Raw genomic sequence first — 15,277 nt, 5'->3', positions numbered from 1 at the left:
TTTAGAAGGGGACGTTTTTAGATGAAACAGACCAGTGACTTCCATCTATTCCTTCATAGAAACTATCTGGAAGGATTGCTGAGGACGTCAATACATTTGTTCAAATGAACATTAAGCTGGGTAAATTATTTAGGTAAAGTGTTTTAACTTCTGATTTACTATTGAGCACTCAGATGGAACTTTTGTTGCAGTTTGGTTTGACTCTTGGGTGAAAGTGCTTCGAGGTTCATTCTGGAATTCACACAGACAGAAGGATAGCTTGGATTGTTGACGCCATAACATTAACTGCATAAGGAGGGAGCAGAAGAGGAGTGCTAAATAAAATAAAAAGCAGATAGGGCACCTCTATTTTAGACCTCAAAATCTTTACATGGATACATCCTGGTCAATTGCATGGAAACAAGAAAGACTCCTGAAAAAGTTGAATGGACATTGCAGAATCTTAATTGTTGGCGATGCAGCATCTTTGGTTAAAGAGAGCGAGGGGCTGTTTTTTATTTTTTGGTGGCTGGCTCTTTAAAGCTTAAGCTAATGCTACCACGTATCACACGGTCTAATATGGAACAGGTCTGTCTCTTTGAGCCTGAATAATTCAGCAGGAGTTTGAAGTGCCTCAAGGCTATCATTAGGTACAACCCACATCAGGATCAGCTCAGACCTGGAATAGGACGAGAACCAGTGAATGATAACACCAGGGTCCTGCCAAAACAGTCAATTGCCCTATGTCTCAATTTTTTTTTCTCCCTTGCGCTAAGCGTCCCATCTAAGATCTATGTCCTTTGTGTGTATTGTGGAAATCTCTTCCTTTGTAATCCTCTAAAGTTATAGGTTGGCTCAAAGAGAGAAAAGTAATTCCGTATAGGTAGAAATGCATGGGGCTAAGCGGTAGCGCAGAAGAAAAGAAAAATATATTGACATTTGCAAAACATTTAAAAAGGGTTGCTTCAAGTTTTCTTTGAGAGTGTATGAGCCAGATTTGGGGATGATTGGTTAGTGAATATTAGGTTCATATCCAGAGTTTGCCAGGCTTGAATTAAGGGTGTGTTGCGGCACAGAATCACAGATGCTCAGAAGTAGGTGCCGTGCGCACTCGGAGGTGGGCTTTGACAACATATACTTGATGGTATGGGAGACTCAGTCAGAATCAGTGATTTTAGTTGGGAGGTTCAGGGTCTGGTATGGAGGCGGAGAAGTTGGGTAGTGGGAACTTATTGTAATGGTTTGTGGGTCCCAAAGCTATGGGCTGGTGCAACATTAATGGCTAAGAGATAGGTTTTGCATTGTGGAAGCTCAGAGCCAAATTTAGATTTAAAGGAAAATACTTTGAGAGACTCAGTTTAGGATGAGGGATTCAGAATTTGTGGAGCCTGCATTTTGTATTATGGGGAGCACGAGAAAGGCTTATTGTCTGTGCAATGTCATTGTTGGGTATTGAGTTTATTGGGGCTCAGTGTTTGTAGTGCTTGGAAATGGTGTCTATATTTTGGGGACTGGAAGAAAGGACACACAGTCTCAGTTTGGACTTCGAGGTTTTAGTTTAGGTGTGGGGAAAAAAGCCTTTGTTTGGGGGGCTACGAGTTTGGGTTTCAATGAACCCTAGCGTGGGGTTTCTAGAGTCTGGATTTGGGTTGCACACAGTCAAAAGAATCTTTGTGTGCCTTAAATGATTGATTTGTTAAAGGTCATCACTTGGTGTTCCTTTTCGCAACTGTCCTCAATGCATGCCCGCTTTCTTTCCTCTTCTAAGTCCTGACTTTGTGGACGACTCCGTGGATGGCAGGTAAGTCTTTTCACAGAGCGGGTCACAGTCTTGTGGTATATTGGTATTGTGGTCTTGTAGCCTCACTGTGGTTCCATCAGCTGCCAGCATTTTCTTTATTTCTAAGGCACCAATCTCAAAACCGAGAGCAGGCTGGAAAATGCCTAAAATTAGAACTGTGCTCAAGTCATATCTTTGTTGAAACCCTTCCTTCAGATCATCTGCCCTTTAAATTGGGATTCATGCTTTCATCCCCTCCCAAGAACATCTTATTAGACTATCCTCTCATCTCTGTGTTTGTGTGGGCGCTAATCTTTTTGGGAGGGTTTTAGAAGTTTTCCCGAGCCAGTGCCTATTTTTGAACTAGACTTCGGCTGTGGTCCACCTACTCCATTAGTCTGTTCACTGAGTGACACGCGATTAATGGCCAAAGACCAAAGTGAATGCTGCTGATGATTAGCAGGGATGGGTGGTCACTGTCTTCATTTTAAAGCACAGATGGAAGGCAGGTGGAATTCATGGGAGCACAGCAGTCCAGATGAAGCGGAACGCCCCATCACCTGCTAATATACTATATATGTGGCACGGAGGAGGAGGGCACTTTGTGACTTTGGACACAGTTTAGGGATTGGTGGCCTCTAGAAATACAAAAAGTCTGGCAGAGTGTGTGTATTTGTTGGTGTGTCCCATCTGAGCGTTTCCATGTGAACACACTCTATTTGTTAATGCAAGTGATGAAACATGTCCAACTCTTTAAAGTTATGTGCACCCACTTGCAAATCAGTTTCATTAGTCATTGCAAGATCACTGGCAGAGGATACACTATGGTTATAGGGGCTTCAGGATAAGAAGGGGCGCCAGACGTGCTATCTGTCTCCTGCTCTTCCATACTATTTATGTTAGAAGCTTGTAGTGGTAGGCATTGAGTATAGATATGTATTTCATGTGTGTTGCAATGCCACGTACAGAGCCTGTACCAGAGCGCTGTATAGTTTAATTTTCCCTACCCTATACCGTACCTCTCTCTCCCCTATGAAGAAGACTGATAATTGCAGAGGACTGAAGTGGCACAGTATTTTTTATTTTTTTTTTGCTGCATATTTTGTAACTCTTTCTGTATGATTTGGTTGGGAAAATAAATACTTCTAAAAAAGATTTGTCATTTAATAACAAAAAATAAACAGGTCATTACTTAGGCACTGATTTTTACCTAAAATGTTGTGCCTCATACTTTTTTGCTCCCTCCCCTCAGCCACGTTCTCCATAGTCCCTCACGAGGCTGTGCGTTTGAAGGAATATTGATCCTCCCTTCACAAAAAACATTAGGGGCAACTTTTTATTTTTGTAAACGAATCACCCGGCTTCCTTATTTTCTATGGTAAGGGCTGATATCTTGGTATTATTGGAGAAGTTATGAACGCAACATGTTAATTACCAGTCTGCTCCATAATGTAGTCCAGCTGGTGAGCATCCTTCACCAGCACTCGCCTCCAGTACTCCCGCCCGCCCGCCTTACAATGAGTAACCTATCATTCAACAATGTGTCACGAGGCCTTGCAACCTTTCACTCCAGGATGGTGCTAGATTCTGGTTCCAAACCATTGAGAGGAAATGTAGGGACAGTCCAAGGATTTTTTGAGAGTCGCAGCTTAAAGCATTTGATGGATCAGTACAGAGAGCGGACAGTAAAGGAATCTGCCCAGTCCCATCAGACTGATGAAATCCACCCCTTGTGTCTCACCATCTTGCAGAATACTTTGAAGAGTTAACCAGACCCTCACCTGCATCACTTCGTTTTTAAGATAGTGGACTCACGTTGGTTTGGGCCGCTGGGAGCTCAGCCCACCTCGCTCTTCTGCTCCTATTCTGAGATGTCTGCTTTCCTTCCTTTCCTTAGTGAAAAGGCCCTGAAGGTGAACCAGTTCGAGCTGAGCATCAAGACCGAAGCAACGCAGGGCCTGATCCTCTGGAGTGGAAAAGGCATGGAGCACTCGGACTACATCGCCCTGGCTGTTGTCAATGGCTTTGTGGAAATGACCTATGACCTTGGGTCCAAGCCAGTGATCCTTCGGTCTTCAGTTCGGGTCAACACCAACCATTGGGTCCGGATCAAAGCCCAGAGGTAAGTGAATTCTTGGGATAAGACAACCCATCGGTGGATGTGTTGGTGATTTGAAAGATGTCTTGAAAACCCTTGTTGTGTTTGCATGCCATAACCAAACACTGTTGTGGAGTGTAGCTGCAGTGGGCCACTGGCGAAGAGTGTCTCACAGGCGTGTAGCTATCATTATCATAGCGGGTGCAGTGGCACCGGTCCCAGGGGTGTGAAGGGGCCAGCTGCACCCAAATCTTATCTGTCTTTTACTGTTCGTACTTGGAGGGAGAGGTCCATTTACACTGTTTGAATTAGGCGCCAGTACTATCTTGCTACACCTCTGGTCTCTGCCCGGCCTCCACCCTCCCCATTAACAAGTAAACGTGCTCTGTCAGGTGGAGAAGATGTTCAGAATTGGCCAACAGAAGCCTTTTGCAATCCCGCTGCCTTTTCGTGTATTTAGCAATTCCATTCGAATATTTTCAGGTGAAGATACACAGGAGAACACCAAAAAACACACTACAAGCTGTTGCTGTGCCTCACACAGCCCATATTGTAAGAATATGGGAATATCTATAGAGGAATTGGGAGAATTCCTTACAAGGGCAGCTCCTTTGGAAAGCCGTGAGGGTTGTGTTCTGTCAGTAGTGTGTGATACAGCGCCCTATAAGACCTCACACTTTAAGTATGAGCAACTCGCACCACTCATGATCCAACTCCCAAAAACTGACTCCAACCTGTGACAGAATTTTTCAAGACCCTGGCTTGATACTGCTCTGCAAGGACATGCTGAATACAGTCCTTCACTACTCACATGTCTGTAACAACATGAATAGTTGTGCGATCTGGTTTACACATTATTTATCATTCATTATATGCTTCAATACAACATAAGAAACAAACTTGAGGATGAAATTCGACTATGATCTCTAACAGAGTGTGATTGTAAGATCCTGTTCAATCAATCACTCTCTCTCTCTCTCTCTCACACACACACACACACACACACACACACACATCATCCCAGTAGCGGCCCATGCAGGTAAGAGCGTTGGGGTGGAGGGGAGTCGACAGACGATGACTTCTGTTGACTCCCTCACCGCTCTTAACTGCGGGGGCCACTCCTGACCCATCCATCACCAACCCCACCCTCCAGTCATTGCTCCATTTAATTCTTTCTCGTATGTCCATTAATTTCCTCCAGGATTGCACCGCGAAGCGATCTGCATTAAGTTAGGGTGTCAGCTTGGTGTGGGTTGAGGTGGTGTTTGTAACATGCCCTGCTGGAGTGAATTGAATGTAGGCTTGTACACCTTTGGCCCAGACCCACAGATTTGGTAAGATCATGTGCTGTGACAGACAGGTTCTCCTGTACTCCTGTATACTGTGTGGAATGTTAATTCAGCTATGTTGTTTACATTCCAGTTTAGGGCTGGTGTATTTATATACATAGGGTGTGGCGGACTAGGTGGGGGAGTGGGGTTTCCTCGGGTTGAATACCAGTGATAATGAAGTGTCTTTGGTAACAGCACAGCGTGTGGTGATGACTGCTTTGAAAAGTTGGGCTGACAGGGTGTCAGTGCTCCTTAAATTAGTGTGATGAGCTTTTCACTGAGGATCACGTGTCACAATGATGCATGTATTAGCGAGGGAACTGTGGTGGAATTCCCAGTCTCTGTTGTTTCTGCCTCCCACAACAGATGTCACCGCGGAGAAGGTGCAATAGGAGATGCTGGTCCGGAGGATACCAGACATAGCCGTGCGTGCTTGCACTTTGTGGGAGATGGAGTGGGAATGGGGTTGTGCATGTGAGCTCGGAAAAGCACAAATACCTGTTTCCATAACCGTGCACAACTATGAGGAACGCGTGTGGGTTCAATCACGGGAGAAAGTTTACCTAAACTTTACCCAAGTTTATCACCCTTGCCCTCATGATCGCTGTGTAGAGAATGGTGAAAAGCGGGTAGTGTGGATAGTCGGCATACCCAACAGAAAGCGCTAGTGATCTCCAGTCCAAGGTTCTTTGGTAAAGCATCTGAGAGGCTATTTCTCCAGAACCGCCTCATTTTCCTCACTTACATACAAGGCTCTACAAAAACACAGGTGAACGTCAGTAAATATATGAGGACAGTGCCTGGATTTCTGATCAGAACGACTGTGTGTTAATAGCTGCTATGTCTTTTTCTGTTTTAGGGAGAACCGAGATGGTACCCTGCAGGTGGGCAATGAGGCCCCTGTCTTTGGATCGTCTCCCCTGGGAGCCAAGCAGTTGGACACGGACGGAGCCCTTTGGCTTGGTAAGAGGACCACATGGGGTTTGCAAAACTGGAGTGGGAGAAAAAGGGACTTCAGAAGGACAGAGATGCTTGCAAACAGCAACAAGTATCTGCCATTAGCAAAGGCTGCTGGAACTTCTGCTATGATAGGCTTGTGTGCACCATAGCAAATGTCCCCGTTGCTTTCAGTAGTAGCTGATAACACTTTCTGGAAAGGTTATTGCGCAACAGTCTACCTGGCATTTATATTAAGCACAAAAATGTTAAAACCCTAAATATGTCGCTCTTTTTTTGCTTAACTAGTCATCTAAATAGTGCTGCCTAGGCTTCATCATGCATTTGTTAATTTCCCCATCTTCAAGACATTTGTTTGTGTTGTGTAAGATTGCTTAGTCCGTACCCTTTGAAAGTAAAAAAAGGAACAATTTAGCGAAATTATTCTCACTGGATGGCCACAGAGCAGCCAGGAAGATTCACAGCACTTTGTAAGAACTTCCCCTAAATGTGGACCCCACAGAACAGCTTCCAGCCTTCAGGATCGGCCTCTGCCCCAGCTCATCCCTACAAAGATCTCATAATGGCCAACAGCCCTAGAAGATGTTCCGACAGTCTTGCCTTTAGAATTCACACCAGTGTACATCCACTGCCTTTTACTTTTGTCTGCAACAGTCAAGGCCTCATTCGGAGCGGTGGTGTAAAACAGATTCGGGTGTGAACAGGATTTTGCATCCCATTTAGCACATTATAAGTAGCGTGCAAACTTCTTACTGGTCTGGTGTGTTTTTCTTCCACATACTTCGAACCTAGTGAAATTAGTGCATGGTAAAACCACAAAATTCCTACTTTTCCAACTCAGAATGGGTACATGTACAATATTACTGCATTCCTCTCTTTTAAGATTTTAAGACTTGCAGCACTCGTAATGTGGAGGTAAGACCACACGGGGAAACTGTGGTCAACACGACTGTTCTTTTCATGGGCGGTATTACCTCTCAGTTTTACCCTGAAGCTTGGAATGAGGTTCTGACAGTAAGGCACTTTGTTTAAGGTGAACTAAAGAGACAGGACTGGATGAATTGCTTGCATCAGGCTTAGGACAACTTAATAGCTCTGTTTAGGTCGAGCCTGGGCAGCGTATGCGCTGCTCTGTGAGTAATGCTGCATTGAGGTAGAGACTTGAAGCCCCGCCCACATTTTTCATTGGCCTGTGTCATTGTCCACTATAAACTGAGGCTGTTAATTGATCAAAAGTCTTAGAAGTCCATCCTTAGTACCGCCTTGTCTAATTTTGTAACCTCCCATAGCAACACCCCCTGTAACTTGTGTTGTTGCTTGGTAGGCTTTAATTACAGCCTCTGAGCACTATTTCCTCTAATAGTTTTGTCCTGCCTGCTGTTGCAGGCAGGACACTCTCTCTCCTAACGCTTTTTAAAAATGTTATTGCACACATTTGCATTTTATTATATTTATCTATTTTAAAAACAACACATACATAAAAAGTCATTGTCATTTGCAATGCCAATGGCTCAAACTCTCAATAGGAGACCTATAGCATTACACATGCTTGTTCTACCAGAAGCTGCTCGTCAAGAGCATTGCAGCGCTACTTACTGTTCTTGGCACCTGTTGAGGATGTTTCTTCATCTTCCGCTTAACATCTGTTTGTTTCAATGCCTTGCAGGTGGAATGGAGAAGCTGAGCGTGTCGTACAAGCTGCCGAAGGCGTACAGCACCGGCTTCATTGGCTGCATGCGGGATGTGCTGGTGGACCAGCAGGAGCTGCACTTGGTGGAGGACGCCTTAAACAAACCCACAATATTACACTACTCTGCCAAATAATCCATGGACATTACTTACCATTCCTCCACTGGTGCTGTGTCCGCCCCCATCTCCCCCTCTTCCCGTTGCTGTTTTTTTTCTATTTTTGTAAATGTATGGCTTTTTATATTTTGTGAGGGGGAGAGAAAGGGCCCGGAGTTCCTCATTTATGTTTTTCCTTTGTTCGGTTGTTTCTATTTCAAGTTGGACCAATTCTGCTGTTGCAAAAAAGAAAGAAATACCACAAGAAACTAGAGAGGGAGGCGCTTGGAAGGGGCATGGAGGAGTTGCACTGAAACAGAGCAGACCCCTTGCGATGTATGCACCTGCACTGGATATGGCCTTATAGAATGTATGAAGAGGGGGTTTATGGTCCAGACCTTGTTCCCAGGCTCTGGAAATGCCACAAGATGGCGGCTGCTGACAGATGTTCTTCTTTTCCATGTCAACTTATGGGAGATGTTTAGTAGAAAATGGAACACCCAGCTCCCCAGACATTGACTAAGTTATTTACATAGTGAAACCCCCTCCCCCTCTTGTCCACCACAGTCTCCTGCATTCTGGTTTTGTTCTGCGTCATGTGGTGGGTTCACGGCAAAGGGCGGTTGCTCAGAAATATGGGAAAAATCTGGTTCAGCCGTGACCTCTGTCCGTGACAAATGCTTCCTAGTGACTGACTATACTGAGGTCCTCACAGTTCACGTAGCGTGCCGCTGCCATGTGCACGCTTGAAGGGCTGTGTGACCCACGCTAGCATTCTTTGTTGCACCACGATAATGGACACGTCAGTTTGTCCTCCCTCCATCACCAGTTTACATGGCGTCTGTGCATGTATACACTGAAATCGCTACGTAGCTTGGACCTCCACATTCTGACTGGGGCAGCGCGCTTCCTCGCGTATGCAGCTTCCGCCATTTGTTTACCAAAACCCCATCTGGCGATGTTATTTTCGGGATTCGAGACAAGTTGGTTTTTAAATATTTCTTTTTGGAGGCAAATAACCTTTTCAAACCCCACCTGTGTTTATCTTTACTCCTCCCGTTCTTCTGCGCCTTTCTCTGTGGCCCCTACCCCCGCCCCCTCTTCCCTTACTCAAAAGTATTTGTTTTTACTGTTGGTATGATTGATTTGACGCAAAAGCATTCCTTTTAAACTGCTCTGAAGACTGTACTGTAACACTGGGTAGGAGGTTTGGATATGTGTACATATTTTATATATTTATAGGTATATATAATGCAGTATATATCCATGCATACACATACACGCACACACAAACAGTCCAAATGCACCAAGGTCTTTAGTTCATTTCATACTTGGCTTGAGAAAGACACATTCTCGGGCTGACCTCATCATGTAAATTTTTCCATATACCTGAGCTGTGGCTAGCATGGCGTTTTACATTTTTGTTTTACTTTTTTACCTAGAGATTGGTTTTAGCCAGAATTAAACAAGCCCCAGTCGTAACACCTTAACTGTTTTTTGTTTTGTTTTTTTACTTTGAAATGCAGTTCGAAAAAAATAAACTTGAATCTATTTGCCTTTGTTTTTGTAATCCTGAGCATTTCGCAGTTGGGCCAACCATGGTTGTTTGTGGTCATGCAGAAGATTAAGAAGCTTTGCTTTTTTAGGAAAATAAACGTGCTTGATCTGCAGCCCGGCAAAGCATGTACATTAGAATCCCATGTACACGGACTGCATGTCCTACAGTTCAGCCTGCAACTTTTCTTCCATCTGCGAGGATCAGACAAACCTGCACTGCCAGCAGTCATGTTATAGTAATATCAGTGCAACAGAGTTGTGCAGACCTTTTACCGTTTTCTGGCACTTTTCTGAGTAATGTGATAAAAATCCACTGCATACTTATTTTTTGAACACTTCAGATCTGTTTTCTAGAGTTTCGATCTGGATTTTCTAGAGACAGACTTACAAGCATAGATATTTTAAAATCTTCCCAAGCTTAGAATACGATTGTAGTAGTCTGTTTTGTGGGGCAGTGGAAGAAGGTGTACACCTCCATACACTTAAAATGAGTACATGCTGCCCTGGCTCTGCCCACAGCATGTGTGGTTGACTGTATGTGAAGTGCCTGATTCATCGGGGATGTGAGCTCTCTGGCATGCCTGCAGATAATTCCACAGAACAGGCAAAAATGCTTAATTGCAGGGTCAGCGCTATCCACCTTTCCGAAAAAACAATGGTGTCTTTCGTCTTTCTAGCTCATCATCTGGTTAATGCTGGACTCATTAGCAAAACTATGTCTCTCATGCCAAGTTTTGTGAGTGGCCACTCGAATTTCCCTGAGACTGGTTGTTTCACAAATGTATAGAGGACTTTGGATTAGTAGATGGGGAGTGAACAGAACTACAGCGACTTAAGGGGACGGGTGGACCCCAGGCTCGAGTAGCATTCTATCGAGTAACTTTTCTCTTTACCACACCAAAGTGTTGGTAGCTGCCTTCCTATCCACTCGCGTAACAGCTGTTTACTTCTAATACATGATAAAATCCATGACAGCCTCTGCTCAAAGAGGAATGATGTGTTAAGCTTTGAAAATTAAGAGAGTGGTCCTCAAAAAACAATCTTATACACTCAACTTTAAAGCAGCTGGTTAAGGAGACATGACATACAGAAAAGAAACCCTTCCAACCTGAGTGCACATTTTGCAGCCAGGAGGTTGTATGTTCTGGTTCCCTTGGGTTACTGCCCCCTAAGCAAATTATTTGACTAGGTCGGGCATTGGTTCCTTGACTGAAATGAGGTCATCTTTAGGAGCATTGACAAGGCAGAGGCTGGCCGGGAATCATCTGCATATTTCTAATGACTACCCCTCTACCCAGGCCCTAGAATAACCAGGCATTCCAGTAAATGGCCTACTACAGAGTGTAGGTGTTAGGGGCTTCAGAGCCTGCTGTGCTGTTTACAGCAAGTATGTCAGCCTTACCCCTTCTGAGACTTTATTAACCATAATTTCACACCTTGGTAGGTATCCCACCAAGCTGGCTAGCAGGGACTAAGAGCATCACGTAACTGATCCCATATGATCCAATCAAGGAGTAATGCATTGTACTACTTTGTTGTTTTACATATCCCCTAGAGAGCAGAGAGTAATAAACCCATGGCATGGGTTGAATAGCAATAATTTCAGTGTGGTAAGTTGGCAATATGTGTAGTTTGCATTGAATAGCTCCTGAAGAACAGTAACTTAATGGCAGGAAGCTGGCATTGCTGGGCATACAACCAAAGCTGTATTCACTGGGTGGGAGAGTCAATCTGGGGCAGTGGTGATCTCAATAGTATGTGAGGTACTATCATTCTTCCATCATCAGCTACCAGACTCCTCTCCCATACCCTTTGACTCACGATATGCCACATAGCCTTTAAATGGCTCGATGCTGTATGTAATAAACACTCACTCCCTTGAAGAGGGAGCTGGAGGTGAGATCTCAACAGCACCTTAATCCAGACTTCATAGCGGACAATGAAAGCGTGGCAGTAGGGAAACTAACAGTATGCTTCTCAAATTATGAATGGTTCTGTCCAGACTCTGGATGGGATGTTTTAATCGCTTCGTTAGGGATGTACATATATATATAAATATAGAGATTAATTAATCTTTGGATAGGTCATTCTGCTTCCGTCAAATTCACTTTCCTTTGAAGCAAGTTTTATTGCCGATGTTTAATGACAGAAACCATAAAATCGGTGTTGATTCGGATCAGAAATGCCTTAATCTGAACTTTTCCTGATTCCAAAACGCATTTGAACCACTTTTCAGTTTTTATAGCAGAATAAACTGAGACCACTGTTGGATGTCCAAGGTCCATGCATTCTGAAGGGTAATTTACTGCTTTTCATATCTAGTGCATTCCAAAATATTCCACATAACACTTTTGTTTACCTCACCTATTAGTGATCTATATTTTATTGGTCAGTGCTATTTTGCCTTGTTTCATGAGAGTTCTGAAGGGCTGTGGCATTCACCCCACAAAGTCAATGAGGGACTGCCCTTCAATCTGTAAAGACGTTGGAACGGTTGTGATTTTTTAAGCATCCCCTCCCGCCCACAAAAAAATATCTTAACTTTATTTACCTGTGGTATTTCAAGCCACTACTCCCCCCCCACCACCCCACCCACCCAAATCGAACTATACTTCTAGGCTTTTTTAAAGATTGGATAAAACATGCTAATTAATGAGGGGAGTCTTAAAAATAAAAAGAACCCGTCCAAATTATTCTTTTTTATTTCATCTATGACCGCATTCTTGATGACCTCAGTGGAGTCTCGATGATTTCACAATCTCATAGACCTTAATGGAGGTTCATGCCTTGTAATTGAAAGGCCCCTCCCTACTTTATCTTTTCAAAGAGAATCCTGTAACGTCACATGTTTGGGACCCTTGGACTATGGCACCCATGAATGTACAGCATCCCATTGGCATGTTATAACCATGACTAACTTTATTACTTGTGTCTTTTTGTCCAGTCCCAATCACCATGAAATAAAGTTGTAAAACCTTAAAAAAAACCAAGCACTTGGGTCTCCTCCTCTTTCTTGTGTCTATCTGTTGACTGTGTCTTGTTGTGCACCACAGACGATGGTTGTGATTCAGAGGGACTGCTGATTGCCTGTTCCTTCCTGCAGTCGATACACTGTTGATCCACAAGCTTTAAGAGGACCCTCTTGTGGAAGGCTGGTTCTTGTTACAGGAACTTTTGCTGGTCCTCCTCTTACACAACTTCTCCATGCTGGCGCTGCAGACACCACGCCTTATTCCGCCAATCAAACTTGCTTTTTTATTCAAGTTTATAATATTTTGTTTTTAAATCCTGTCCTTAAGTATCTCATAGACCTTAGAAACTGTCCCAACGTTTTCAGAACTTTTTTTAAATGATTGTTTTTGGTGAGTGTATCTAGAAGGGGAAGGTATAACTCAAGATTTTTGACACATTTTGAATGTTCTGATATGATATGTTTGGGAACCTAGTAAAAAAGCTTACCTTTAACTTAGTGTATATTTACGGTCATCTTGGCAACCTTGCTCAGTGTATGACCATGTGGTTATTTCCTAAATTATAGGAAACACAGGTGGGTGGTCAGGGCCGCACTGGCCGCAGCGGGCACCGGGCATTTCCCTGGTGGGCCGCAAGGGTTGGGGGCCGGTTTTGGGCCCCTGGTGCTGATTTTGTTACCTAGCCGTTTTTGCAGCATAGCTGTAATATAGGCCGCTGTAACGAAATCGGCTGAAACCGGCCATGGCAAACAGCTCGGCCACATCCCCAATTCCCCCGGGGGTCGGCCGAGTACTTTACCAGGGCTGGTTTTGGTTCCCAGTCCGGCCCTGTGGGTGGTAAAGGAATGTGTCCACTTATCAAATTTGAAGGTGAAGTTGGGACGCTTGCAGGGAGCCGGAAGACCTGTCCTGGTTAAATCCAAAGAGGTACGGTGAAAAAACATAAATGCTGAAGTGGCCTTGAATGCGTAGACTCATGCAGTGAAGACCGACATGCTTGGCAGATAACATGAAGGGTAGAAGAAATCCTAAGAAGCCGTCCATGATGGAAACTTCTATCACTCCATCAAGACCATGAGCCACAAGATGTGTTTGGAGGTTATAAATATGGAAGATCTTTAGTAGAGCAAACAGCGTGGGTAGAACACCGAGGGAACACGTGGGATGTGAGGAGCACCACTGGAGTGAGTTGTGTTGCGTGAGGTTGATGTCCCCCTTGTCATCACTGTACTATTGATACCTCATATTGAGCTGTATTAGGAACTCCTGCAACTGGATGGGTCACACTTCAACCCGCACCCCACAGAACTAACTTAACATGATCTTTTGTGCGTCTAGACTCTAAACCAGATTTCATAAGGGTGAGCGCTCTCTGTTGTAAAAACAGGGTTCCTTTACAGCCAACATGCCAGTTAAAATGTAACCTCTTGCAGAAGTGTTCTGCTTCTGAGCTTGGGCCTCTTTCTAAGCAGAAGAAGCTAAAACGTTCTCATTGGAAGATAAGGGTGCACCACAGAAGTTCAAGAGTTATGTGAATAATACATTTTTTAAAACAGAAACGTCATCTTCTTTCATTCTAAAAGTAAGCATTGGTGAACCAGGTCTTAAAAGCTAAGGTCGGGTAAAATCAAATGTAGAAGATATTCAGATATTTGGTCAAGGGTTATCGTTTTCTCACTTGGTGAATTGAGCTTCGAAGTCTCGAACAGTTTCGCCTGAACAATTGCGAACAATTTGCGTACTGTGAAACCTTTGCTGGCAAAAAACTTCTCGATCGCTTTCTTGCACAAAGACGTGATGGGGGCTTTAGTGGTTGTTGGTTGTCACTTTGTTAATTAATTTGAATATTGCGTTTTGTTGCTCTTCAATACCGCCAGAGAGAGATGTCTTGCTATCTTTAGATTATTTTTTCACTGCGCTGTTCGCACTGCATGCTACGGTATTGGTTTAGATGTGTGTCATGTCACAGATTACTGGTATGTACGAACTTCTCGTGTTCAGTGTTATTTGCGAGTGCCACTTTGTCATATATGCGGTCCTTGGCGCTTCACTGGTTGCTTTTAAATTGCTTGTTAGTGCATCTACACGTTCTGTTGTATTTGCGTTTTTTTGTTCAAGTGTGTTAACACTATTAAAGGTGAGACAGTGACCTCTTTCCAACCACTCCACGATATTACAAGCAAGTAATGAATCGGGTGTTAAAGGTGAGTGCACCGCCATGCCACCCGTGTGTTCTTTGGCGCTGTGTTGCTTGTGAGTGGCATTTTGTTGTGCCTTGTGTTTTTTGTTCTGCTGGCTGCCAGAGGTGCGGATATCCTGATTCAGCTCTGTTTACTCGTGTTTGGGCTATCTTTGAGGTGTTTTGGCATTCTGGTTGTATGTGGTACTGCTGGGACCCACATTTTGTGCCCTTTCCACTGTTTGTTACAATAGTTGTGTTGGTGCATCTACTGTGTTCTGTTCTATTGTTGGACCAGAGAAGTAGCATTGGTTGATTCAAATGTGTTGAACTAGTACGCTTTCACTATTTGATGATTTACAGTCATTATATTATCAAATCCGAATTACATAAAATGCAAGTGTGCTGAAGAATGCACGTTAAAAGCGCCCATTAGTGAACAAAGGCCCTTTCACCGACAGATTGGACGGCGTCTTGGATTTAGATGGTGGGTACGTTTAATGGCTCTGCTTGCTCTGAATGTGTCCAGGAGTGTTTGCAGTAGGGCCTGAGGAAGAAGCTGGGATGGACCCTGTAGCATTCCTGTGGTAGTGGACCCGCTCTAAAGCCTGTGTCCAGGAGTGTTTGCAGTAGGGCCTG

General features: G+C 44.0%; 1 protein-coding gene across 5 annotated transcripts in view; it reads left to right on the top strand.

Moving 5' to 3' along the window:
- AGRN (agrin) overlaps positions 1-12,473 on the top strand; it is a 726,538-nt gene extending 714,065 nt beyond the window's left edge. For 3 of the 5 annotated variants that reach the window (XM_085609658.1, XM_085609657.1, XM_085609663.1), the window contains 4 exons: positions 1,748-1,780; positions 3,657-3,881; positions 6,048-6,151; positions 7,812-9,490. In XM_085609658.1, the coding sequence (XP_085465784.1) occupies positions 1,748-1,780; positions 3,657-3,881; positions 6,048-6,151; positions 7,812-7,969 (520 nt within the window). In that variant the 3' untranslated portion in view covers positions 7,970-9,490. Of the gene's footprint in view, positions 1-1,747; positions 1,781-3,656; positions 3,882-6,047; positions 6,152-7,811 lie in introns of all 5 variants that reach the window. The other 2 variants (XM_085609660.1, XM_085609659.1) reach the window with 1 other exon arrangement.
- Positions 12,474-15,277: the final 2,804 nt, after the last annotated feature.

This window comes from Triturus cristatus, chromosome 1_2 (genome assembly GCF_964204655.1).
Source record: "Triturus cristatus chromosome 1_2, aTriCri1.1, whole genome shotgun sequence".
Taxonomy (NCBI): Eukaryota; Metazoa; Chordata; class Amphibia; order Caudata; family Salamandridae; genus Triturus; species Triturus cristatus.
Note: the sequence above shows the minus strand (reverse complement) of the source record. Positions and strands in the feature narration are given on the sequence as shown.